At 61.6% G+C, this 24,200-nt stretch overlaps 2 protein-coding genes across 4 annotated transcripts in view; one reads left to right on the plus strand and one right to left on the minus strand.

The window, feature by feature from the left end:
* Nucleotides 1-5,235, plus strand: part of ATF6 (activating transcription factor 6) — a 78,590-nt gene extending 73,355 nt beyond the window's left edge. For both annotated transcript variants that reach the window (XM_048080263.2, XM_048080264.2), the window contains exon 16: nucleotides 2,753-5,235. In XM_048080263.2, coding sequence (XP_047936220.1) covers nucleotides 2,753-2,961 — 209 coding nt within the window. In that variant the 3' untranslated portion in view covers nucleotides 2,962-5,235. The remainder of the gene's footprint in view (nucleotides 1-2,752) is intronic.
* Nucleotides 5,236-5,656: 421 nt separating this feature from the next.
* Nucleotides 5,657-16,409, minus strand: OLFML2B (olfactomedin like 2B). Of its 2 annotated transcripts, none has more exons than XM_067001180.1 (8): nucleotides 16,155-16,409; nucleotides 15,177-15,440; nucleotides 12,187-12,294; nucleotides 10,183-10,353; nucleotides 8,835-9,129; nucleotides 7,723-8,259; nucleotides 7,293-7,469; nucleotides 5,657-7,045 (listed from the first exon to the last, which is right to left on the minus strand). In XM_067001180.1, the coding sequence occupies exons 1-8, from the start codon at nucleotides 16,293-16,295 to the stop codon at nucleotides 6,444-6,446; spliced, it is 2,295 nt and encodes a 764-aa protein (XP_066857281.1). In that variant the 5' UTR covers nucleotides 16,296-16,409; the 3' UTR covers nucleotides 5,657-6,443. The 2 variants fall into 2 exon arrangements, with proteins under 2 accessions (XP_066857281.1, XP_066857282.1); XM_067001181.1 differs by having other exon boundaries at nucleotides 8,901-9,129; nucleotides 16,155-16,405.
* Between the last annotated feature and the right edge of the window lie 7,791 nt (nucleotides 16,410-24,200).

Genomic DNA, 24,200 nt, shown 5'->3' on the forward strand with positions numbered 1-24,200 from the left:
TTGTACTTGTGTTTTGAATTCTCCCGAGCATTGTACTTCACTCTTGCCTTTGCTGAAACGCATCCTGAAGATTTTGGACGGCTCCTCTTTTATTGAAACTGTAGTCTAATCCAGTACTCCAAGGTGGTTGAAATCTCTCCAGCGTAGCATCTTCCAGAAACCTTATAAGTACGCTCTCTATTCCTCATCCAGATCATGAAACAATTTAATGGAATCGAGCTCAGGACAGAGCCATGTGGAATCATTTTTGAAATGCCTGCCCTCTTGTCAGTGAGCTAGTCTTTCCAAACGCCGGATCGCCCTGCCTGCCTTCGGGTCACATTTGCTGGTGGTTTTGCCGAGCATCGGCCCCTCTGCCGGCCGGGCCCAGGTGGCCCGGCACGACGGTGCAGTGACAGCCTTTGTCAGCGCCGAAAGGTGAAGGAGATCTGGCCTTCCCGTGCTGATTCACACACACGGGGTTGGACCTGGGTGCGTTGTGAGCGTCCAAGATGGGTGTGGAAGTCCCCCTGGGCCTGCTGGGAGCTTCGTCCCTCCCAGCTGTCACCTCAGCGATGGCGGCCTCAGAAGGCAGCGCACCTCTCACACAGGGTAGTGGCCCAAAACACGGCGTTTCCGAGCCGTGTCTCAGTTAATCGTGGTCCACTTTGTCACGGGGGGAGCTTTTGTCAGAGCTAGGGCAGCAGGAGGCTGGAGGAGAGCGGCCGAGCTCGTTCCCATGCTCTCCGCTGCCACCCACACAGAGCACAGTTCCCTCGCTCACGTCGCTGCTCTCTGGGGGTATTATTATTCTGTCTTGTGCAATGCCAGGGAACCTCATGGTAACCCACTGTGCTGGCCGCTGCAGGCAAATGCAGGGTAGTCTTACTGCCTCGGGGAGCTTATGGAGGGGTTTTCCTGGCCTTGGCCGCCGTCCCAGCCCACCTCACCCACTTGTGGCTTTGGAGCAGATTTTCTCTCAGAGCCGGGGTCCTTTTAAGCCATTGCCTCCACAGCAGGAGAGCTGAGGAGCTGTGATCCTGTTAGCTGTCTCCGGCCCAAAGGCCGGGCTCTCCTGGGCCCCTCAGCCTTTCCTCTTGCTCCCCACTGCCCCTGCCCTGCGCAGCACCATCCCAGCCCCTCTGCACTCCGGTCCTGAGCTGTCTGCTGGCAACCAAAGGACAAGAGACAGGGTGACAGAGTGGCCTCAAACAGAGCCGCACACGGGGACGGGGCTCCTAATGCTGTGGAAAAGCTTCCAAAGCGTGGCCACAGCCGTCGGTGACAAGCACATCTGAGCCCACGGCGCGGCGACGTGCACAGCTGCTCCTGGCCTCAGTCGCTCGGTGGCACACTGAGCTGTCTGCGTTTCATTCCTGCAGGTGGGAGCTTTGATTTCCCGTGCAGGCTCCCAGCCCCCTTAGCAAGGGTCTGCTCCTGCTTTTCATTACTATACCAGACATATTTGATCTAATGGCTTCTACAGGTGGCGCAGGGTGCAAGAGGGTCCGGCCGCGGTTGTCAGCTGTCATCCAGAATCAGAGTTAATCCAGGAAAACAGTAAAAATTAGCAATGTATATTGCATTCCTCCAGTCCATACGCTTTCCATTAGGTGATCTTCCATCCTCCTTAGCACAGAAAGAAAACCCTGCCGATGGCAGTCAGCATTTCTCACTCGGGAAAGCAAGGATTGGTCGTGCCTGGAAATCTGATCTCGGCTCTCGCATTCCTGGACTCACTGTCTGTGCAGGGATAGTCTCCCACCTTCCAGTCCGGGCAGCAGATGCTGGCCATGTGCACGGCCCGTTTTGCTGCTGGGCCTCTGCCTGCAAGCCCAGCAGCTTCTGCAGCAGCAGACGTGCCCAGCCTGAGGCCATGCACGGCAGGGCTGAAAATCTCTGCAAGCTGAGCTCCCTTCCCCTCCTGGAAACATCTCTGGGCTTTTCCCAGGGAGACGGGCTCCTGGGCAGCCTCGGTTCCTCGCTGCCATCGCTCTGCCACATTCATTGAGTGAGTGGTTGCAGCTTGTGGCTTCTGTGTCTTGCCACCAGCTGTTCAGATGAGCTCTCAGGACGGTGGACACCATCACTGTCTCCTTCTTAGGTCTTTCTTTCAAACATTTTCCCAAAGGCAAGTCTCTTTGGTTGCGCCCATCATGGTCTGCTTGGTCATGGATTCCCGGTCAGGAACACCGCAGTGTCATGCAAGTACAGCAGCCAGCTCAGCCCATTAGTGAGGCACAGTTAATTCTTTTGAGAGTTCACGTTTTTAACTTCTAAAAATAATAAACTGGTGAAGAAATTCCTCTAGATCCTCAGTCAAGAGGGTTACAGGATTCTTAAGCCAATAAAAGAAAGTGAAAACATTCAGCTTTCTTAAATCAGCCCTATCTTTAACCAGCTGTATGCTCTAGTAGCTCAAGAACAACAGTGCAGTAATAAATGTTAGACACTGGAAACGCCATCCGTAATTATGTGCAGATGAAGAAGTGGAAAAGAAAAGACTTATATTAGTTTCTACACGTGAGTGCACATGCTAAGCGTGGGCTGAGCCCTTTGGAGTGTCACCAGCAGGCTGGGGCTGTGCTGTGCACAGTGGATCTCCACATGTGACCCTACAAAAGGGTTCCCATCCCCTCCCCCCCTTGCTCCAGCTCTGCCTCTGCCTTCAGCTGAAGCCAGTCCAACCCAGAAAAGTGTCCAGAAAGCTCTGCTTTTTGATGCCCTTGGGTCACTAGGTTGCACAGCTGACTCTTGACTTCTCCTTTTGCAGAGAACGTGATCAATGGGCAGGACTACGAAGTGATGATGCAGATCGACTGCGAAGTGATGGACACCAGGATTCTCCACATTAAAAGTTCATCTGTCCCTCCGTACCTCCGGGAGCAGCGCAGGAATCACACCGACACCTTCTACAGCTCGTCCCCCTCTGTCTCAGAGACTCCCCATGCCCTGAGGGCAATTGTCAAGTCCCTGCAGTAGCTCCTGCAGCGTAGCAGCACGGCCCGTGCACCCTGCCTGAGCCCCGATGCTGGCAGGTCCCTGGGGCTCCGGGCACAGTGAGGGCGGCTTATAGCCCACTCCTGTGCCTGACCCTACCAAACGGCCGCATCCTGTCCTGCCCAGGGACTGCAGAGCTCTGCCAGCTGGGGACAGGCCTGGGGGACCCGTGCGGCGTGATGCCCGGTGCCAGAGGCATGGGTGACGCACGCTGCCGCAGTCCTGGTGTCCGGCATCAGCAGCTGGTGCCCCGCACTGGCAAAGGGGGCACTGGCCATCCTTGCTACTTATGCACTGTCCAAAATTTTTATTTTTTTTTCTTGAACCTCCCCGTTCAGCCATCTCCTGAAGTCTGGTGCTGAGCGCTGGTGGCCTGTCCAGAGACACTGCTGCTAGGGCCTGTGCCTGAGGCTCAGGACAGCAGGAGGAAACGGTGTCCAGATCCAGACTGCACCCCCTAGTCCTGTCCCTGCACCCCTGGAGCAGGACCATCCGTCCCTGCCAGAGTGGCTGGTCATCCCCAGGCCTCGTCACCTGCCCCAAACCCTTCCCCAAGCAGCCTCCCTCACCGGGGGAGCTGGGGGCTGCTGCCTGGGGCTGCAGGGGTACCGCTGGTGCCACACAGCGAGGTGCGACAGCCCTCTGGGCACCGGCAGCCAAGGCACTACAAGCAGAACAACCTGCGCTGCCACCAGGCGTGCCCCGAGGGCTCCGTGCTGCCCGGCCACCTGTGGAGCTGCTAAAACAGGGTCCTGCTCCCGGGGTCACCCTGCAGAGGGAGTCCCACGTCTGTGCCCACCAAGCGGGGTGCCCGGGTGTTACGGGGCCCTGCCCACCGAGGCAGCGACGTGCACAGCCTCACCTGGGTGCACGCAGCTGCATGGCAAAAGGCTGGGGCTTGGCCGGAGGGTGGTGGTTTAGTGCAGCATAACCATCACTAAAGATTGTACTTCTTTACCCCCCCCCTTATTTTTTTTTAATTTTGGGTGATATTTAATGTTTCTCACTGCTACCAGCCTGCTGAGCGGCTCTGCCTGCGTTCGCAGGCTCGCGGGGCAGGCAGCATCGCCCTGGCAGCGCCAGCCCTGCTGGGGCAGGAGGGCACTTTGAGGGCGGTGGGACACAGCCACAGCACCTTACTCCCGAAACACGCACACAGACACACACAGACACACACACACAGGAGCACCTCCCGCCCAAAACACACCCGTTCTCCGCCCTGGCACCCCCCATCATGCAGCAGGGCAGCCTGCCCCGAGCCCTGAGCCACCCGAAGGGGCTCTTGCTGAGGTCCCCACGTGCCACCACAAAAGCCCTCTGCCCTCTTTTGCCAGCCGGGGCTGGGCCGAGGGGATGCAGCGCGGTGCTCGGCTGGGGTCGGGCGCCAGCAGAGCATCGGCCTTGCATAATGACTTCAGCATGTTGTTACTTTTTTTTTTCCCCCTTGCAGTTAGCACAGAAGATGATCGGCTTCGGTTTGCCAGACCATTGGCTTTCCCTCCTTGTCTGAACCACTTACTGATGTGTTTTTTTTAATTATTATTATTATTATTATTATTTGTGTGTGTGTGTGTGTGGCTGTTAGGAAATAAAGGTTGATCCCGCAGAAAGACAAACAGCTCAGGGGAGGCGAGGAGGAGGGCGAGCAGCAATACACCCCTGTGAAATATGTGCCTTGCAACACTGTGGAAAAGCTTTGCCCTTTGCCACGTAGTCAGCGCCGCACGGCCCCCGTCCCCTCGGCGCTGGAGCTGCTGGGAAGCAGCCGGGCTCGGCGAGGGGCTTGGCTGCGCTCCTTGCACCAGTTCTGTTTTCCTGGCCCGGGCCCCACCTGACCGCGGGCCAGCTCGCGCAGTCATCGAGCAGAAACTCCCCGGCTGTGCCCCAGCCAGAGGCACGCAGCCCCCGCCGCGCCCGCGGTGCTCTGGGGGGGCCCTTCGCCGCGGGGAGCCACGGCAGGGACCCGGCGGCGGTGGCCGCGCTCCCACAGCCGTGCCGTGGGTTGGTTGGGGCGGGGAGGGGTGCACCCATGGGTGCAGCCACAACAGTGCTGTGGAAAGGGCCACGGGGGTGGCAGGGCAGCATCCCGAGCCTGGGGGCTGGCACAGAGGGGTCGGGGACATGGGACCGCTGCGGTCCCACATCCTCAGCCCAGCGGGCACCGGTGGCCGAGAGCACCTCTCTTCCCGTGTAGTCCTCTCGTCTGTGTCCCTAGCACTGATGGCAATAAAATCGGTCTCTTATTTATTACTATTAGTTTGCTTGTTAATGCTGTTTTACGTATGCAAAATACTGGCAGGTGAGCGCTCTCTCTTGTGGTGCTGCTGGGCACAGCACTGGCACTGCCCAGGGCACCCAGACCCCCTCTCTTCTCCCCCCTAGGGAAGAGGTGGCTGCAGGGGGGGGGACAGCGCAGGATGGATGCACGTCAGGGTACCACATTTGGCGGGTTGGTTTTTCTTTTCTTCCCCTCTAGGACTGAAGCAGGCAGCCCCGAGCTGGGCCAGCCCCACACTTGTCGCTGTTTCCCCGTCCCTTGGGAGGACAGGGGCTGCTCCAGCAAGCCAGGAGAAGTCGTCGCAGGCAGAACACAGCCTGAGCACCATCCCCGTGCATGCATTTCTTTTGTGGGGTCCCGGAGGGTGACCCGGACCCAAAGAAAGCCCCAGACAGTTGCAAAGGTACTTGATCTTTTATTATTAACAGCAGGTAAATACAAGATGGTGCCAGGCTGGGGAGGCGAGGGCCGTGCCCTCCAGCAGAGCATCACCCGGCAAATCCCAAAAGGGGACGATTTGGGGTTACAGAGCGCGCAAACAGAAGTCATCTACAGGTATTTACAGCGCCCCCCTCCCGCTGCTGGCTCCCAGACTGGCACCCGCAGCCCCCCGGGGCAGGCTGCAGAGGGCTCCAGGGGGAGAGGGGACAGTCCTCAGCGTAAGTGCCAGCACCGGGGCTGCGCTCGCAGCCGCGTCGTACAGGGGGGTCTCCAAAGCACCTGCTGGCCGTCGGGTGGTCCCGAGCGGGGACACGCTGCCCCTCCGCCAGGACACCAGCGTCCCGCCGCGACCTGTAGCCTGCAGCAGAAAGGCCAGCTTTGCACCAGGTTCTGGGTTTGGTGCTGACGGTTTTCAGCTAAAAAAAGGCTCATCAGGGGGGCTACGTCTGGGCCACCTCCTCCTCCTCCGTGCGCGGAGGCCGGCGTCCCCTCCCAAAGGAGCAGCCCTGCTGCCACCGGCCCCTCCGCGCTGCCCCGGGGATCAGGAGCAGGTTACACCAGACAAAGGGGGTGGTCCTGGCCTGGGGATCGATCTACAATCCGCCATAAAAAACAGCTTGAAACGACAAAAAATCATTTACTCTTTGATTTGTACAAAATAATAATAATAATAATAAAAATAATAATAATAATAACAAAGGTGCTGGTGGCCCCTCGCTCGCAGTGCCCCGCCGTGGCTGGGGGCTCAGTAGGCAAAGATGACGTGGTAGGTGACCTGGTGGCCATTGTCCCAAGCGTAGAGCAGGCGGTCCTTGGGGTTATAGTCTATCTGCGTGGTGTAGGCGTACTCGTTCTCGAAGAGCAGCCGGGGGATGATCTGCGTGTTGGTGTGCGTGTCGAAGGCGTAGGAGATGTTGGCGTTCCTCTTGTTGTAGCTGTCGACGGCGTACAGGACGCCGCAGATGACGAAGCAGTTCCCGTAGAAGTTCTTCCGCAGCCCCGTCCGCCACGTGGTCTCCTTCTGGGTGCTGAGGTCGGCGGCGTTCAGCTTGCTCAGCACTATCACCTCCTGGTTGAAGCCCTCGTAGCTGATGGCCGGGTAAATGACCCACAGGCCGTTCTCGTCCACGGCGAAGTCCACGTCCGAGTGGCCCCGCCACCGCCACGGCGTGGACTCCTCGTAGGCCACGTCGTGCAGCATGGCCCAGGCGGCCACGTACCGCTGCTTCAGGTCGTATTTGATGATGTTGCGGGTGAAGGCCCGGTTGTAGTAGAAGGACCCGTTGTAGACGACGTGCCCCGTCCCGATCCAGCTGTAGGGGAGCTTGTAGGAGTTGCTCCAGCGCCCTGAGAGGCACAGACACCATGCTGGTGAAGTCCTCCCTTTCCTGCACCCCCTTCCCCACGTCCCGTGGTGACAAGCAAGGTCACAGCCACCACAGGCAGCTGGACCTGCCCCATGCTGTGAACCCCACACCAGGTACCACCACCCACGAGGGTCCTTCCCAACCCTAATATGGAATGGGGACAGTATTTGTGCCAGCCCAGCAGGGCCTGGCACAGCCCCGGGGACACGGGCACAGCGCAACCCCACCTTGCTTGAAGTTGTCGAGGTTCCTGAACTCCACCAGCGTGTTCCCGTAGTAGTAGTTGGTGACGTAGATCCGCTCCTCCCTGGCCAGGGGGTCCTTCATCCAGGCCCCCTCGTTGCGCCCGTAGGTGTTCTGGGTGGTGGGCCCCGAGATGGTGGACAGCGTGTCCTTGCAGCGCCCTGCGCGGGCAGAGAGGGGCTCGCCAGGCTGGAGGCAGGGCAGCTGCACGCTCCCCGGGGGCAGCGGGCATCACCCCTCTCCACCCCCTCAAACCACGGAGGGGGCTTCAGTAGGTTCCAGAGTTAACAAGTGAAACTTGGTGCCCCAGTACAGCACCGCCCAGCGTCTCCCACCAGGGACCAAACCCAGGTGTGTCCCCGAGGGCACAGCAGGAGGGGCGCAAGGCCCGTGGCCACACGCAGGAGCACTCACCGATGATGTTCCTGATGTCCTCCTCCTCCAGCGCCTGCTTCGGGGTGGCGGGGATCGTGGGGCTGACCGGCGTTTCGGGGGTGCTCGCCTGCTCCAGGGGTCCCAGGCTGCTCCCCGTGCCAGGCTCAGGGCTCGTCCCCATGTCCCACGGGGTCTGGGCGGTGGTGGCCACGGCGGGGCTAGGGACGTGGCTGGTGGCTGCGGGCAGGCTCTCGGTGGCCGTGGGTGCCACCGCGCTGGCCGATGCTGTCGGCAGCTGTGGGGTCCCCTCCTCGGGCAGCCCCGATGGGGCGCTCGTGGTCCCCGGGGTGGGGGGCGGCCGGCTCACGGTGGTGGGGTCCGGCGTCAGCCCCACGGAGGCGGCAGGGGACAGGGGCACAGTGGCCGGCGCAGCGGTGGTGGGGTCGCTGCTGGGGGTGGGCGGCCACCCCACCGGGGATGGCTTCCGCACGCCCTCGCCCGCCCGCCCGCTGGGCCGCAGGAGCTGGTCTTCGATCAGCAAATCCACCGTGTTGTCCCCGCTGAACAGCTCGTCCTCTGCCGCACAGACACGGGCGTCAGCGGAGCCCCGCTCCTCCTCCCACCTCCCCACGCTCCTTGTACTAAATCCACCCATTTTTCCCCTAATCCCCTGAAGCCCCAGTTCCCGGAGCAGCAGCACCCACAGGCAGCTCCAGAGCCCCCTGCCGCTGTGCCCAAACCCAAACTTTTTGGCTGCTTTGGAGCTTCCTGAGCCAATAAGAGTTGGGCAGGGCAATGACTTGCGAACACATTTGCCCACTGGTTTTGCCACTCTCGATCAACATGCCCAGCTTTAGCCCCACAACACCCCTGAGAGGAGTAGGACTTGGTAGCAGCTTTCATCTCCACCCCACGTTTTCATCTCCTGCCCCTTTATTTCCATCCTGCAGTTTCAGTTTTCCTGCTCTGGCCTCCTCTCAGAAACCACGTCTCCTGGATTAGCAGCTCATCCGTCCCCACGGCTCGCTCCTTTTGCTCATTCCACTGCCCTGCCAGCAGCCTGACCCAGCACCTCCGCGCCCCGTCCCCCAGCCCCCTGCTCCTGTCCCGCCTCCCGCAGCCACCATGTCCCCCACGGCGTCCCCACGCACTTTGTGCCCACGCGTTCCCGGGGGACGAGGCTGCTTCTGCTGGGGGGAGCCATGAACCCGACTCACGCTGCTCCTCGATGTCGTTCTCCGACTCGCTGGACTGCGCCTTGTAGTAGGTGACCCCGCGCACGATGGTGGGCTTGGAAGGAGGCCGGCTCCGCAGGCGCAGCTTCCTCTGCAGGAGCTGCTTGGGCTTCTCCTCCTCCGGAGCAAGGTGCAGCTCCGGGAGGGACTCGACGGAGTTGATCTGCTGAGAGATGGTCTCGTCTTTCAGGAACCTCTCCTCGTACTTGCCCTGCAGGAGATGGGAAGCTTGTTACAGGATGGGCCTCAACGGGAGGATTTTGGGGGAAGTGCAGGGGTTTGGCACCGGTCGTGCCACCCTTCCTCGGGGCTTGCCGTGCCCTGCGTTCGATCACGAGTGATGGTGGGCAGCCGAGGCCCAGGGCCGCAGCAGCCACGGCTCACGGCTGCGGGATTTCACCTCATTAAAGCAAAATGGAAAGACAGACTGAGCGTTGAAGCGGTGCCCATTTGGCTGAGGAGACGGGCCCAGGATTCCTTCGAAGCCCTGCTGCAATTAACGGCACGGAAGGGGGAGTGCTGGGAAATGAGGTCACTCGGGGTGATAACGGCCCCGCGCTCTGCTCCGCTGCCCGAGCAGGGCTGGGACCCCCAGCAGGCACCCCCCTGCCAGCCGTGTCCCCCCGTCACGGGCAGAGCAGCCTGGGGTCCCGGGCATCACGAGGGCAGGGGGGCAGAGGCTGCAGCGCCAGGAGCCGCAGCAGGGCACAGAGCAGCACAAAGCCTCCCCGGCTCATACTGCCAGGGCAGTGAGGGGGTCGGGACACCCCTGGCGGACCTTTCCCCCCCCAGACACCCTTCTTGCCCATCGCAGCTGCAGCACAGAAACCCCTGCCCCAACAGGAACATCCCCATGTGGGGCAGACCCATGGGATGCCCACGCCTCTGCCCGGAGCCTGCAGGCGCAGGAGCTGGCAGGGAGCTGCTCGTGATGGAAAGCAACGTGCTGCCCGTCCCCGGAGCCCCCGAGCCCCGCTAATCAAAGGCTTCCCAGCGGTTCCCAGCCAGCCCCGCGATGACATCAGTCTTTCCGAGCACTCCGACCTGGAAAAGCGGGAGGGGGAGGCGCGGGGAGCAGCCCGGTCCCGCTGCCTCCCACGTCCCGGCCGCAGCTGGGCCGTGCCGGGAGAAGCAGGCTGGGGCCGGGCTTTGCTGAGCGGGGAGGGAAATAACCCGGTGCCGGGCTGCCTCGAGTGCCCAGCGTTACGGTGTGGTGCTGGGGGCAGGGGGAAGGCAGAGCAGGGCTGGTGCCAGGCGGCCGTACCTCGGTGTGCACGTAGGCAGCCTCCGCGTCCCTCTGCAGCGAGCCCTCGATGTCAGGGAGGCTGTTGGAGATGAGGCTGGAGCAGTTCTCCCGGCGCTGGGGCTCCTGCAGAGGCTCCTCCACGGCGGCTCCCACCCCACGTCCATCCTGCGTGAAGTTCCTGGACATGCCCTGGGAAGGAGAGAGGGGCTTCACCCCAGCCCAGACCCCTGGAGGCGGGGAGCTCTGGGCTCCTGGCCCTGCTTCTCCCTGGGGCTGGGCACCGAGGGGCTGCTGCCGTCTCAGCTCATAACTTCTTGGTCCTCTACATCTTCAACTGCTCGAGTAGACGGCACATCAATCAAAGCACTTTTGCACATAGCCTGGAGGCAGTTCCCCCAATCCTTCATCTCGAATCTGTCCTGCCATTAATCTCTCCTAAAATCCGCCGTGACCTCCATCTGCGACCTCAGAGCTGCCAGCTGAAGCAACAGCTGCGAGCTGACGACGAAGCAGAGGAGATGCTAGCTCTGCAGACCACAGATCTGGGGGTCAATCCCACAGCATTTGTGTACGACACCTTGTCATACTAGAGAAAACTCGCAGTCCCTTCCCCTCCAAAAATACCCACCCGAGCCCAGTTAGCCTGCCACCCCATAGGGCATTTAATTTTGATTTGCGTTTAATTTTGAGGCTGAGTCCTGTAACACAGGGACTTCTCAGCAAGCCTTTTGTTGCAGTAAGAAAAGGAAGAGGGGAGATTTAAGATGCTCTCCTAGGAGAGAAAGAAGCAGCTTTGACACCCTCCTCCTTCGGGGAGCATGGCTCTTTCCAACTGTCCTGTGCCCTTGTCACTTATTTAGTGTAATATCTGGTCGACGGGGACAAAATCCTTCTCCCTGTGAGCAGAGGGCCACCACCGACACAGTGCCCTGTGATGCTCCCTGGGGCCGCTCAGCTGCTTCTCCAGGGAGCAGCTGCCAAAACCCTTCTCGCCTGGGGGCCCGACACTTGGGAGCGATGCCGGGACCTCCCCCAGCACCCAGCTGTCCCCTGCACCCGGTCCCGCGGGCAGGAATTTGGGTGCGAGGCCGGTGACAGGAGGCTGCTCCCAGCTGCTGCCTGCAGCTGACCCGTTGGGAGGTGCCAGCCCCGGGCAGGAGGCAAGCAGAGCCCCGCTGCCTTCTGCAGGCCCCGGCTGCTCGCAGCAATGTCGGGAGCCGCAGGGCAGTGCCCGGAGCTGGGCTGTGCCCACAGCATCCTCAGCGGGCACCGGTGGAAGAGCGAGAGCAGGGAGAGCACAGGGACGCTTTCCGTGGCACTTCCCAAGCCTCCAAGCCGATATTTTCACCTAGCTGGCTTCAGGCTTGCACAAATCCACGGGGCGGGACGCCCCCCATGCCGAGCCCCGCTCAGCAGCAGCACAGCCCCGTGTCACCGCTCCCCTTCCTTCCTCACCCAGGACTCAACAGCAGCCCCAACAACACCTGGGGAACAAGCCAAACCGCAGGAGGAGGGTGGGATTGCAAGCACTCACAGCGGTGTTTTATTATTTTCAGACCTCAAAACCCTTTTCCTCCTTTTGGGTCAACACCCTGTTTGGAAAGCCGGCTGCTCGCGGCCAAGCGTGCTCCTCTCGGCTGTCTCTTGCCTGACCCCGAGGCGGAGCACCCCGTGCCTTCCCAACACACTTTGCAAGTGGAATTTTGGCTTTATAAATCACCGCTTCTTGGCTGCTGGCCGCAGCCGAACGGGACTGTGCTGCTCCGACAAGAATGCGGGACTGCTGCCCCAGACACGGCCCCGGGGAGCGCGCCGCGCTGCTTGGTCTGCAACCTGGGCCTACGGAGCTGAGCATGGCACAACGAACTGCCACCCTGCGTCGTGCTAGCCAGAGGAATGCTGAACCATATCTATCTTTCAGCAGCGCCGAGGAACGGGAAGGAGGCTCTGAGCCCGCCCGAGGCACCGGGTACAGGGTTTCAACCGCGGCCGCAGCCCGAAGGCGAGCGGGGCCTGCCTTACCTCCTCCAGCCTCTCCACCCGGCCCACCAGCTTCGTGGTGATCGAGTGCAGCTTCAGCAGGTCCAAGCCGTAGAAGGCACTTTCCAGCATCTCCATGATGGAGGACAGCTGCAAGGCAAACAGAGCACACCGTCAGGCACAGGCGCTTGCTGTGAAGCACCCAGAAGGGTTTCCGCAGCCACAACTCAAGGGTAGCGCGCGTATCCAAGCACAAGAGGTTTAGTAAAGAGCAGTTTTGTCCCTATACAGACAGCACTCTGCATCTGGGGACGGTGGGCTACTCTTGATGGTCCTTACTTCCACCTGGAGGGGACAAACACCTCAGCCCACCCAGCCCGCCAGGGCAGGCAGGGACATGGCGCGCAGCACTGAGCGGGTTGGGTGCGAGGGGAGCGCGGCGCTCACGTCCCCAGGGCTTATTAGCTCCCCAAGTGACACGGCTGGCAGCCGAGGAGCCAACAAGCGAACCACAGCTCACATAAAATGAGTTTGAGATCAGACTCTGAGCTCCTGCCATCCCGTGCTTGTTTTTCCTGGAACCAGGAGAAGCTTGTTAAAAAATAAAAATACTCACAACGGCAACAGCAAGCAGGGGCTGGAGTTCAGCGCCAGCCTAGTAACAGCCGGCTTCCCCGGCGAACCACCTTGTTCGAGGGATGCTGCCTCCTGCCTCCTCCTTACAGCCCCCGTATGGAGGTGCCCTGCCCTGGTCCCACCCGGGTGGGGATGGCCGTGCAGCCCCGCATTGCCCCGTGCCAGCCCCGCTGCTGGGAGCAGAGGGCAGAGGAGCCCTGTGGTGGGGCACGGGCACGGGCTGGCTGGGAAGGGCTCCCGGACCGCACACTGTCTTCCTCCTGCTCCCCCTGGCCCACGTGTACAGCACCACGCTGCACACCTCGTGGCCCTGACAGCCAAAAAGCGTTGTCAGTGCATGGGGATCCCTGCAAGGAGGTGGGGTTTCCTCCCAACAGCCTCAAGCTGATCACCAGAGCCCCATAAACATGGGACAAACACAGGCAACACTGCTGGCAGCACTCGGCTTCTTCCTCGGCCTCTGCAGTCTCCCAGTGGAGCTGACAGCAAGGGAAAGGTTTTTTTTGTGCCAGCAGCAAGAGACAAGGACTGTTTCATGGCTACGCATCCACTTTCCACTGAGACCTGGACCGGCACTACCGACACAACACATGCACAGCCCCTGGAGAAACGCACTTTCCCTCCAGGCTGGATCACTTCCAGCGGCACAAAGGTTGCAGACTTCCGTAAGTGTCTTCCAGCCCCTCCCGAGCACGCGCATGGTGCTGCAGGTCAGGCACCAAGCCCCCAGGAACACCAGCCACATCCGCCAGCAGAGGACCAGCAGCAAGCTGCCATCCCACAAAAAGGGATCTTGGATTCAGCTGCCCCGGGCTGACCCTCCCCGATGCATCGTGCCGATGTGCACACACCGACTAACTCCATCTCCCTCGCTTTGCCCACCGTGGGTTTGGTTTTACCGCTCTGAGAGCCCACACATATATTTGATGCACGCACTGGGGTGCTCCCAGCACTGCCCGCCTCTCGTTTTGGGGAGCCTCCCGTGCCGGTGCCCGGTGAGCCCATTCTCACAGCTCCCATGGCCGGGCTCTCGCAGCAAAGACACTCCCCACGTGTGCAGTGCTCGGGCAGGCTCTGTGAGGCGGCTTGGCCGCGGGTCCTTGCGAAACGCCTGGGGAGCCGGGGCCAGTTCCTAGAGGGCCGGCGGCGCTCGCACCGCGGCTGGCTGCGAGCGGTCCCTGGGGAGCGGCAGCTGGAGCCAGCCGTGGCCGCGCTCCCCGGGGGATTACGGCCGTCGGGGACAGGGCACGGCGCTGCCAGCCGAGTGGGCTTCTCCGGTGGATGAGGGACCACCAAAAAACTCCAGACCGTGATCGCGCCTTCCCCGCAGCGACGGGTGGTCTGCTGTGCCTGTTTGTCTTCCCTCGCCGCAGGGAGCTCGGACGGGGAGCTGCTGACTGCCTGCAGCCTGACGGGACGAAACACGTCCCCAGCTCCGAGTTAATCAGAACAAACCCACACGTCCCCAGCTCCAAATTAATGGGAACAAGCCCATTGTGCAGAGCTGCTAGACCAGCTGTGGTGGGGCATCCAGCATGGGTCAGGAGGAATTGGGGCAAATACCGCCGCGTGTGGAAAAGGGAGAGAAATCTGAATAACACAGAAGTGCCAGCGTTTAAAAAGGACAAAACCCACCCCGCCACCGTCCCCGCCAGCACTGTGGCACACTTTCGTGCTGACACATCAGCGGCTTTCAGCCTGCAGAAACCAAACCAGCTTTGTGAGCATCCCACGGGGCGCCCTTCTGCTGCGGGACAGCGCAGCACCGAGGGCAGGGGGGGACGAGCGGGGCCGTGGGGGAATCATCCACAGCAGCTGCCTGAGCCAGTCCTGGCCTCGTTCTTACTGAGAACGTGTGGATATGGGAGTAACAAAGTTTTGTTTTCCAAAGCATAGGAAGAAGAAGGCTTCAAAAGGTTTTTTTAAAGGGAGAAATAGCGGGGAAAAAAAAAAAAAAAAGAAAAAGAAAAAAGGGATTTTTAAAAGCTGCTATGAATATTACGAGTTGGCCACGTTTTGGGGCCGTACTCCTGAGCTGGTTTTGATTTGGAGCAGGCAACCTGTGCTGAAAGCTCCCTGAGCCCTAGCTCTGTCCCGGGAGCCTTGCTGCGGCAGTGGCAGGGGACAGCACTGCTGTCCACCCGTCCCTCTGTCCGTCCATCCATCCATCCACAAGGGCTTTGACGCCCGCCAGCTGGTGGTGGCAGTTTCCCCGAGGCTTTTTGTACACTCCCAAGCCTGGATGGATGACTTTATTGGAAAATGCAATTTGTGCCTCTGGGCCCACACACAGCAGACTGTCCCCTGGTGCCTAGAGAACGTCGCCAGTGCCACCCGCTCTCACAGCGCACCCTCAGGAGGCACAAGGACCCCGAACACTCAAGCCGTGCTCCTACCTTCAGGTCACTGCTCTCCGCCTCCCGCAGCTTCTTCAGCCTGAAGTCCCCCTCGCAGGGGTTGAGGGCGGACGGGGGGGCCACGCACGCGCACTTGCAGCTGGGTCCCGACGTGATGGTTTCCACCGTGTAGAAGTCCTCGGCTCTGAAGGCGCCCTCGTTAATCCGCTGGCAGGCGCCGCGGCCCAGGGGCCTGACCAGGCACTTGCAGCGGCAGTCGGAGCCCTCGGACACCGCCTTCACCTTGTCGTAGTCACCTAGCAGCTGAGCGCCGGCACCGTCAGGACCCTCGGGGAGCCTCACAGTGCCCCGAGCCTTGAGGAACCATCCCAAAACCGGTGCCCAAGTCCCCTACAAAGCGCTGGGCTTTCTGCCCCCCTGCCTACATGGGGAAAGCTGCCTTCCTCCACCGGGGTGTTCTTCTTGTCCATATAAGATGGACCCAGGCACTAGGAGCTTTAGGGGCGAAGCCCATCCCGCTGTCCCTTAGTGCTTTGTGTCCTTTTGGGAACAGCCGCCCCGTAAGCCACCTGCTGCCCCGGGCGAGACTTCTTTGCACGGGCAAGCAGGGCTGGGGCGGCTGGAATAACCCTACAAGCAGCGAAACCTGGCGGTGGGTCGGCCCCGCCGAGCAGCCCCGCACAACGCCGGGCATTTCCTTCACGGGGGTCCGCAGGCAGCGCTCCGGGGGAGCCCGAACGTAACCGGGACGGGGTTTTGCCAGCAGCCACCCCCAAAAGCTATTCCGGAGGGCAGACAACAGCACGCAGTGCAGTTCTGGGGGGGGGGGCACAGCCCGGCCACGGGACGCCCCTCTCCGGGCACCCAGAGCCCCCCCACGCGCCCACCCAACACCCCCCCAGGGACCCCCCAGCTCCCCCCAGTGCCCCCGGGGGCAGCATCCCGGGGCGGTACCGGCACCCCCCCACCCCCCCCGGCACCCCCCGGGCGGTGCCCGCCGCGGGCACCCCCCCGGACCTGCGAGAGGATGTTCTCCTGGTTGTCCGCCTCGTCCTGCAGCGGCGGCTCGGCGGAGGGGCCGGGGGGGCCGCCGGGGGGGGGCCCTGCCCGGCAGCCGGCTCCCAGCGCCGCCAGGCACAGCAGCAGCGGCAGCGCCATGGGAGGGTTGGGGGGGGGGGTGAGGATGAGGATGGGGATGAGGATGGGGATGAAGATGATGAGGATGGGGATGGGGATGGGGACGCCGCTGCGCGCTCAGGTGCGGCGCGGAGGGCGCGGGCGGGGCCGGGCAGGGCCCCCGCCTCCCTGCCGGCCTCCCGGCCTCGCCCCCGGCCTCCCTCCCCGCCTGCCTCCGCGGCGGGCGGAGCCGGGGCCGGGCCTGGGGTCGGGGTTTGGGGCCGCCCCGGGCGGTGCTTCCCACCTGCGGCGCGCCGGGGGCAGCCCGAGTCCCCCCGGCCGGGGAAATTGGGGAGGGGAGAGCGGGGAGGGGGGGGGCGAGGCCCGGCGCGGAGCCCGGGGGGGTCACGCGTGGGGGGAACCGGCTGCAAAGGGTGGTGCTGAGGGTGCTGAGACCCCGCCGTGCGGCCACGCGTGGGGTTTCTCGGGGGGGCTGTGAGCTGGGCCCGCCGGCGCCGTGGGTCACACCAACGTGGGTCACACCAACGTGGGTCACAGCGCCGTGGGTCACAGCGCCACGTCCCGTGAGAGGGGACAGAAAGGTGCCAGGCGCTGGCTCGCTTTCTGTCCCCAGCGCCAGCATGGTTCCCATCCTCCGTGTGCTTTGGGACACAGGGAAGCTGTGCAGGTGGCACATCCCATCCCACCCCATCCCATCCCACCCCGTCCCATCCCACCCCATCCCGTCCCATCCCGTCCCATCCCATCCCATCCCATCCCACAGAATCGTCACAGAATCACAGAATAGTCTAGGTTGGAAGAGACCTCCAAGATCATCTAGTCCACCCCATCCCATCCCATCCCACCCCATCCCACCCCACCCCATCCCCATCCCCTGAAGAGCACGGCTGGAGCTGCCAGGCAAGAAGAAAACGACTTATGTGAGCGATGAAGTGCCTGAGGCACGGGGGACAGCCCCAGATGCTGGCTCTAAGGCTGGGACCACAGCCCTGGGGGTGCGAGGCGCCTTCTCCCCCCCCGGGGAGCCGGCCGGGGCCGGATGCCGTGCCGCAGGCTGGCAGTGCTGGTTTCTTCCCAGGGAACAACAGCCCTCGGGCGCCAGCTCCCTCACGTCCACCTCCGTCGCTCCGTGCCGATGACAGCTGAGGTCCCCCGAGGGGCAGCCTGTCGGCACAGAGCCCGAGACCCGTGCTTTTGGAGCCCCAGCTCGTGTCCCACGGGGCCTGCGGGCTGCCCAGACCGCACTTGGAGCTTTGAGCAAAACCGCCAGGACAGGCAGGTCTGCTCCTTGCTGTGACGCTGGATCCAAGGCAGGAGGGGTGCCACCCGGGGGGCTGCCCTGGCCCCCCACAAACCCTCCCTGCAACCCCTTCAGCCCTTTCCTCACGGTCACTTTCAAAGGCTGGAAAAAGAAGGGAAAGAAATCAGCCACGGGGTTTCGGAATGAAAAGTCAGGGTCTCCCACATCCTTTGTTGCCGTCTTTTCTTTACAAGGGGAAGGAACTGGTGCCGGTGGTGTTTAGTCTGGGCTGAAGACAAGTTTAAGCCTGTCCTTTGGGGGCGAGAGGAGACAGCGGCAGGCACTTCTGCTCTCTGCGGTCCTCTCTAAACTCTGAATATCCCTGCTCCAAGGGAAAAAAAAAAGAACACACCACCACGAGGAAACCCGCAGACAGAGCTCTCCGAAGCAGCCCTGAGCGAGCACAGCGGGGCCGCAGCACCACCGCGCGGAGCTGAGCGCGGAGAGGAGCCGCTGCTGGCACAAAGCCCCGAGGAAGGCAGGATGCGCGCTGCCACACGCTGACAGCTGGGGTTTCTGGCTCGGGACTCTCTGGAGATCATCTGCTTTCTTACAGCAGGGGCACGGCGCTGGCTCAATCAGCTCAGGGTCCACCAGGACCCCAGGTCCCTTTGTGCCAGGCTGCTTCCCAGCACGGCCTGGTGCTTTGTTCCGCCCCGGGGACAGGAACTGGTGCTTGCCTCGCTGAGCTGCCTGCGGTGCCACCAGCCACCTCTCCAGCCCGTCAAGGGCCCCTGGTGCCAGGCACTGCCCCCAGCTCCGTGCCGTGGGCAGCCTCGTGAGGGTGCCCCCACCCAGATGGGTAACAGAGCTGGCAAGGGCACTCACCTGCGCGGTCCCCAGCCACCTTAGGGCCAGAAGCTGAGGGGTACTGGTGGTACCACGTCCCTGGTGGGACATGCCACCTCCCTTGTCTGGCCCGGAGGTGAGCTGTGGTTGACACCTGCACGTGCCCGGTGCGTGCCGTGGCCCTTCCAGCACCTCGGTGCACCTCACCTCCTGCGGCCTCTGGCCCAGTGAGCACCAGTGCCAGCACCACATCCTGCTGGAAGAGAGCAGAGCTGCTGGAGGCAGGCCCCATTATTAGCATCCTCATGCTCGGCCTTGCACAGCACTGTACGTTACCCCAGCTGTGCCTTCCAGGGACCACATACGGAAATGTGCCCGCGGAGCACGCTGCCACCGCCAGCGCCAACGGGGGCTCGTGAGGGCGGCGCTTCTGCGACTGCCAAGGGCCGGCTGAGGTGAGCCTTTGGGGCGAGAGGTGGCCCAAGAGCTGCACGCACCTGGGGACAGCACATGGCTAGACGAGGGAGCTGACGCCCATCCCTCCGCATCCGCTCCACGCCCAGGATTAGGAGCGCTCCCTCCCAGCCCCGTCGGTGCAGCAGAGCTGTCCCGCGGAGCCGTGTGACGAGGCAGGAAGGCTCCTGACACGGTCCCGAGCTGCACAGCAATTTGAGAGGCTTCCTCGTTGACCTCAGCAGTGGCACTTGCGTTTGCACCTGTGAGTCAAACGGGTGAATGCATGCGTACCTCTGCTGGGAGCCTGCCCTTCCCGAGGCTGCCCAGCGCGTGTCACCTGCAGGAGGCACGCCTGCGCCAAGCTGGGATTGCAGCACCCTGGACACACAGGGCAGCTCTGCCCGAGCCAGAATAGAATGTGTATTTTAAAAGAGTGTTTTTTTTAAACCAGGCGAGCTTTGCTGTGCCAGACGGCTGTGATGAGCCCCCAGGCGTCCTGGGCAGCTCTCCCTGGTAAGGCCTTCTGAAAGCAGCTTGAAGCTGGGCTTTGGAGAAGCCACGCCAAGCCAAGTTGCACAGGAGCTGAGTGCGGAGCTCAGGCCACATCACCGCGATGTGAGAAAAGTGGGCTTCAAACACGTTCTGCCTTATAGCCGCATTATTCTGAAATCCACGCTCCCTGACTACGCCACTTCTCCGAGCAGTGCCAGGCTGGGGGTGTCAGAGACTGGGACCTGTGCAGCACGGTCCGTGCCCTCTACCTGCGGGGTGCAGGCAGCACAGCCTGGAAAATGGTCCAGGATAGGAACCCAGATTTGGCACCACAAGACAAAATAGCCAGAGGGTGATGGAGGGGAGCATCCAACCCCCTGACCCCATCTCATCCCCTCCTTCTTCCTCCCAGGTGCGTGCAGGCAGCTGTACACATCCCGCCTCACTGACATGCCAGCCAGTTGGTACTGTCCCCACCTCGTGCTGTAATTAAACCCGCCCGAGCCCCTGTGATCAAGGGGAGGTTCCGCCTCTCGGTGTTTCAAAACCCAAATCCCCTTGAGCACACACACCAGGGCAGCACAACATGCCCTGGCCACTGCGTGCAGCTGGACGAGACCATCCTGGGGTTTTGAGGTCGTGTTGCCGACACCAGTGCCCTGCCACGCTTCCTCTACACGCACCTCCCATGCCAGCATACCCAGAGACACAGATAGGAGAGTTGCCTCTCCATTTCTGGGTCTTTTGGGGAGCACCAGCACGCCCCCCTGCCCTGCTCACGCCTGCACACCCCTCCTGTGGCTGCAGGCCCTGCAGCAGCAGCAGGGAAGCCGCAGGACCCTCTGCCTGCAGCCGTGCCGGGCTGCCTGGGAGCAGCAGCTCCTCTCCCCCGGGCTTTCCTGGCTCCAAGCCGCCTGCCACCATCCCCAAAACTACAGGTCCTCCAGGAGGCTGTGCTGTGCCTTCAAATGCCTTCTATTCCCGCACACCCTGCACTGCGGTCTCTGCTCCTGCGGGGCTCTCCCTGGCAGTTTCACCTCCTAAGATGGCTCGAGCTGCCCTGACCTGCCTCAGAGCAGCCCCAGCAGCAGCGTGCCCAGGTGCAGTGCCAGCCCCTCACACATCTGCCTGCGTGCCCTGCATGAGCTCTCACCAAACCCATGAAAAACAGCACCTCTAGAGGTGAACCTTAATGGAAAATGCAAAATAAAAGGCCTGTGGACAAAGGCTGTGATGTGGCAAGCTGGTTGGGAAGGACAGAAATATCCCCTCACAGCAGCTCGCATGCACATCCACTGCCCCAGGAGCCCCAGATTCCCTGTTTTGGGCAGCACAGCCCTGCAGGAACACGGGAGGCTCCAGCTGACAACTTACAGGGGCCAAAGCACTTCTCATGGCTGGGTGAAGCGAGGATGCAAAACCTGTTCTGATCTCCCAGAAAAAAAAAAAAAAAAAGAAAAAAAAAAAGAAAAAAAAAGAATTTTCTGGGGAGAATTCCAATTTGGACAGAAGTAAGTCTCCAAGGACAGCTTGGCTTCAAACTTTTTGGCTCCAGGAAAATCAACCTGGCCATCCCACATAACTCCCAGCCACTCTGGCATTCTCCTTGGGATGCCTCTGTCCTTAATGCCCTGCTCTGCTGTCTCCTGATCTCAGCTGGGGACCTGGCAGGGCGTGCAGGGAGACATGGGCAGAGTCCTGCGCACCCCAGGCAGCCCCTGCAGACGCTGCTGGTGGTCAGAACTGGCCAACATGGGCAAGCCGAGCACGGTAAGGTTTGGGGCTGCGGGTCTGTTTCCAACCGGCCGTGCTCTCACGGTGCCCAGGGTGCTGTGGTTCAGTCCCCAGCTCCCATGCGGTGAGGAACCTGACCTGCCGGTGTGCCTGCATCCTGCTGCCAGGGTCCTTGGGCTGGGGCATAGCCAAGAGGAAAAGGTGGGGAGCAAACGTGGCTTAGGAAGGGCTGATAACAACATGACAGGGCTCCCTGGCAGAGGCCCGGGTCACGAGGAGGCTGGCAGGACCTGTTGCGGCTGCTTACAGACATGGCTTGGCACACGATGGGCAGTGAGCAGCAGCTCCAGGGCAGGTGGCTGAGCCGTGAGGCACCAGGTGTCTCCGGGACACAGCCACCTCGTGCCATCAGCATACCCCCAGCAGGACGTCTGGGATGGAAGCACCACCCATCCTGTCCCTTTGCGCCATGGGACACCAACATCAGCTCCTCCAAGGTCACTGCCCACGGCTCACTGCTCGTGGGGGATCCGCTGAGGATGAGAGCACGATGGCATGGTGTCTCCCATCCATAACCCTGCACCCTCACAGGGAGCAAAGCAAGGAGATGCCATGGAGCCAGCCTAGGAAGGCTCAGGGAGGCTCCTGTGTCCAACGTGAGGAGCCAGAAGAGCTGCCGAGCTTGCCAGGGGCTCTGCTGGGGAAGGAAGTGCCGGGGGCCGTGGCCACGTGGGCGGGAGGAAGGCTGGCATCAGGAGTAGGCCTGGCATCCGTCAGGAGCTGCCTGCCCAGGCACGGATCCTGGCAAGGCACGGATTTGGTCCCAGGCCTTGTGGGAGCCAAGCTGGGTGCTGCTCCTTCGCTCCTTCTGGTCCTCGGTGACTCCTTTCTGGAGAGGCAGAGAGCACCCAGTCCTCACCCGTCTCCTGCTCCCTCCTCTCTCAGCCACATCTCGGGCTGCAGCTCCCACCCACCCTACGTAGCTGGAGCCAGCTGGGCTGTAAGTGACAGTGGATTCCAGCTGCATTTGGAGCAAGGCAACTCGTTGTCCTGTGGAGATAAGAATCTGGTGGCTTGGGACTAGGCACGATCAGTAATGATAGGGGATCACACAGCCCGGGCATGCAGGATGCTGTGGAGCAACCACAGCAAGCTTTCACGCGCAGCACCTGCCCCAGAGCCTCTCTGGAGGCTCCCGAAGCAGGCACTGCGAGCAGAAGGCTCCCGTTTTGGCACTGACTCACCACTGCTCCTCACCCGTCACACATCCCGGCGTTTCTCACCCACATGCATCACCCCGGCTCCACCACGCGCCCTGCGCTCCGGGCAGAGCTGCCTCTGACGCACGACGGGCCCGTCAGCTCCACGTGCGCGGCCTGGGCCTGCACCTGACTCAGCCGTGGCACCAGGGGTCTCTGCTCTCCTAGCTCAGCCGGTGAGGAGACGGACACAGGCCGAGGGATGCACGCGGCTGCCGGCTCTCCTTGACCCAGTTGCCGTTTCTCCATTCCCAGTTTCACGCCTGGCTGCGCCCGACAGGCTGGGGGATTACTGGGGATTAAGCTCCGCGTGCAGACACCTGTCAGCCAAGGGCAGGGCGCTGGGAGCCATCCCCATCCGTCCCCGCGGGCAGGCCGCTGAGCACCCAGAGCAGACACCCAAAAACCAGGATGGATTCACCCAGCAGGGCACCCACCCCAGGAGCTCGGCAGCAGGGCTCTGGGGCCCACACCCAGCCTGGTGTTGGTGCAGGGACATGCAAGAGGGCCCAGGAAACTCCTCGGTGGCCTCCCAGGGAATCTCACCTCGAAGGACGTGCCCTGCTGTCCGTGGGGATGCAGAGGATGCGCAGCTTCTCACCCCATGGAGGGGAGGAGATGGGGCTGAGCACAGCCAAGCTTCCCTCTGCAGAAGAGCATGGACAGCGACGCTGGGGTCACAAGGGTGGGCAGAAACCCTCACGGAGCAGTGAGGTGCTGTGATGAGGGCTGTAGAAGACCAGACCACCTCCTCCGACTGGAGACACCTGGACTGACTGTGCACCTCCAGCTTCACACTGAACCAAACCCAGGGGAAATCACAAGGTTTATTCCCTATTTCCAGGCTGTCCTATCTCTCCAAGACTGGGATTGTGCTGCAGTGCTTTTTGTTCCTCCTCCATCCAGCTCCGTTCAAGCAGGAAGTGGAGCTGAAGATCTCCAGAGGTGACTTCACATCCACCAGCCACAACCACATCCTGCAGGAGATGCCCCCAAAGCCCAGAACAAACACTGCTGCGTACCAGGTGCCGTCACAGCAACCGAACAGGTGAAACTAAACCCTGCACAACAGCTCAAACACTTCACCAACCTCTAACCCCAAACCCTCAAGGGAGAGCCACAAAGTGCTTTGGGGATGAGCCCAGACACCCGTGCACAGCTCTGATTGACTCCAAAATCACGGATAGCTCAAAGATTGGTTGGAGTATCATGCTTCCCCTTCCTCTGCATACAACACAGGCTTGACCCATCCCACCAGGCTCAGCTTCCCTGACACCTGCACAACTTCAACCCCCAAATACAAGAAAAAGAGCCAGTCAAGATAAATGCTTAATTCCTCTCTGGAGCAGCAGCTGAGTGTTTCAGGCACACAAAAGACTAAGGAGAGGCAGCCAGCTGCTGGTAGCGGCTCCTTCCCCACGGAAAAGGGCACCAGGAAGGTGGAGCTCTGGCCTGTAGGGTTTCAGGGGTCAGCTGAACCAAGCCACAGCACCCCGCTCTGCCTTGTACAGCCCTGACTGCACGTAAATAAAGGCACGAAGCACAGCCATGGCCTGCTCCACAGCTGCCAGAGCTCAGCCTCCCTCCCTGCCTCACACTGCTGCTGCAAGGCCGCAGGGCAGCACCTGGGCATGCTGAGCACTCGCTAATAGGGCACTAATAGATCAGTAATTATGTGACAAGGCCGGGTGAGTAAGTGCCAGAGACATCTACTTCTCCCAAGTGCCTAAAGCTGGGAAATAGACAGTCCGCAGGTGTTCCGCACACAAAACCACACTAAAGTCCTCAGAAGTTACTAATGCCTTCCCCTAATTAGAAGGAAGAGGAGAAGTAGGCCCAAACATGTTGCTCACAGCTCTCCTGAGGACCCAACCCCACACCTCCCCAGGTAGGCCG

This window comes from Anser cygnoides, chromosome 8 (assembly GCF_040182565.1).
Source record: "Anser cygnoides isolate HZ-2024a breed goose chromosome 8, Taihu_goose_T2T_genome, whole genome shotgun sequence".
NCBI lineage: Eukaryota > Metazoa > Chordata > Aves > Anseriformes > Anatidae > Anser > Anser cygnoides.

Excerpts from the sequence above, each read along its gene's own strand:
- OLFML2B (XM_067001180.1), bottom strand. The coding sequence starts at position 16,295 with ATGGCGCTGCCGCTGCTGCTGTGCCTGGCGGCGCTGGGAGCCGGCTGC. Across the intron at positions 10,354-12,186 it reads GGGTGGAGAGGCTGGAGGAG|GGCATGTCCAGGAACTTCAC; the intron begins GTAAGGCAGGCC and ends TCTCCTTCCCAG. Across the intron at positions 9,130-10,182 it reads CTGCCTACGTGCACACCGAG|GGCAAGTACGAGGAGAGGTT; the intron begins GTACGGCCGCCT and ends CATCTCCTGCAG.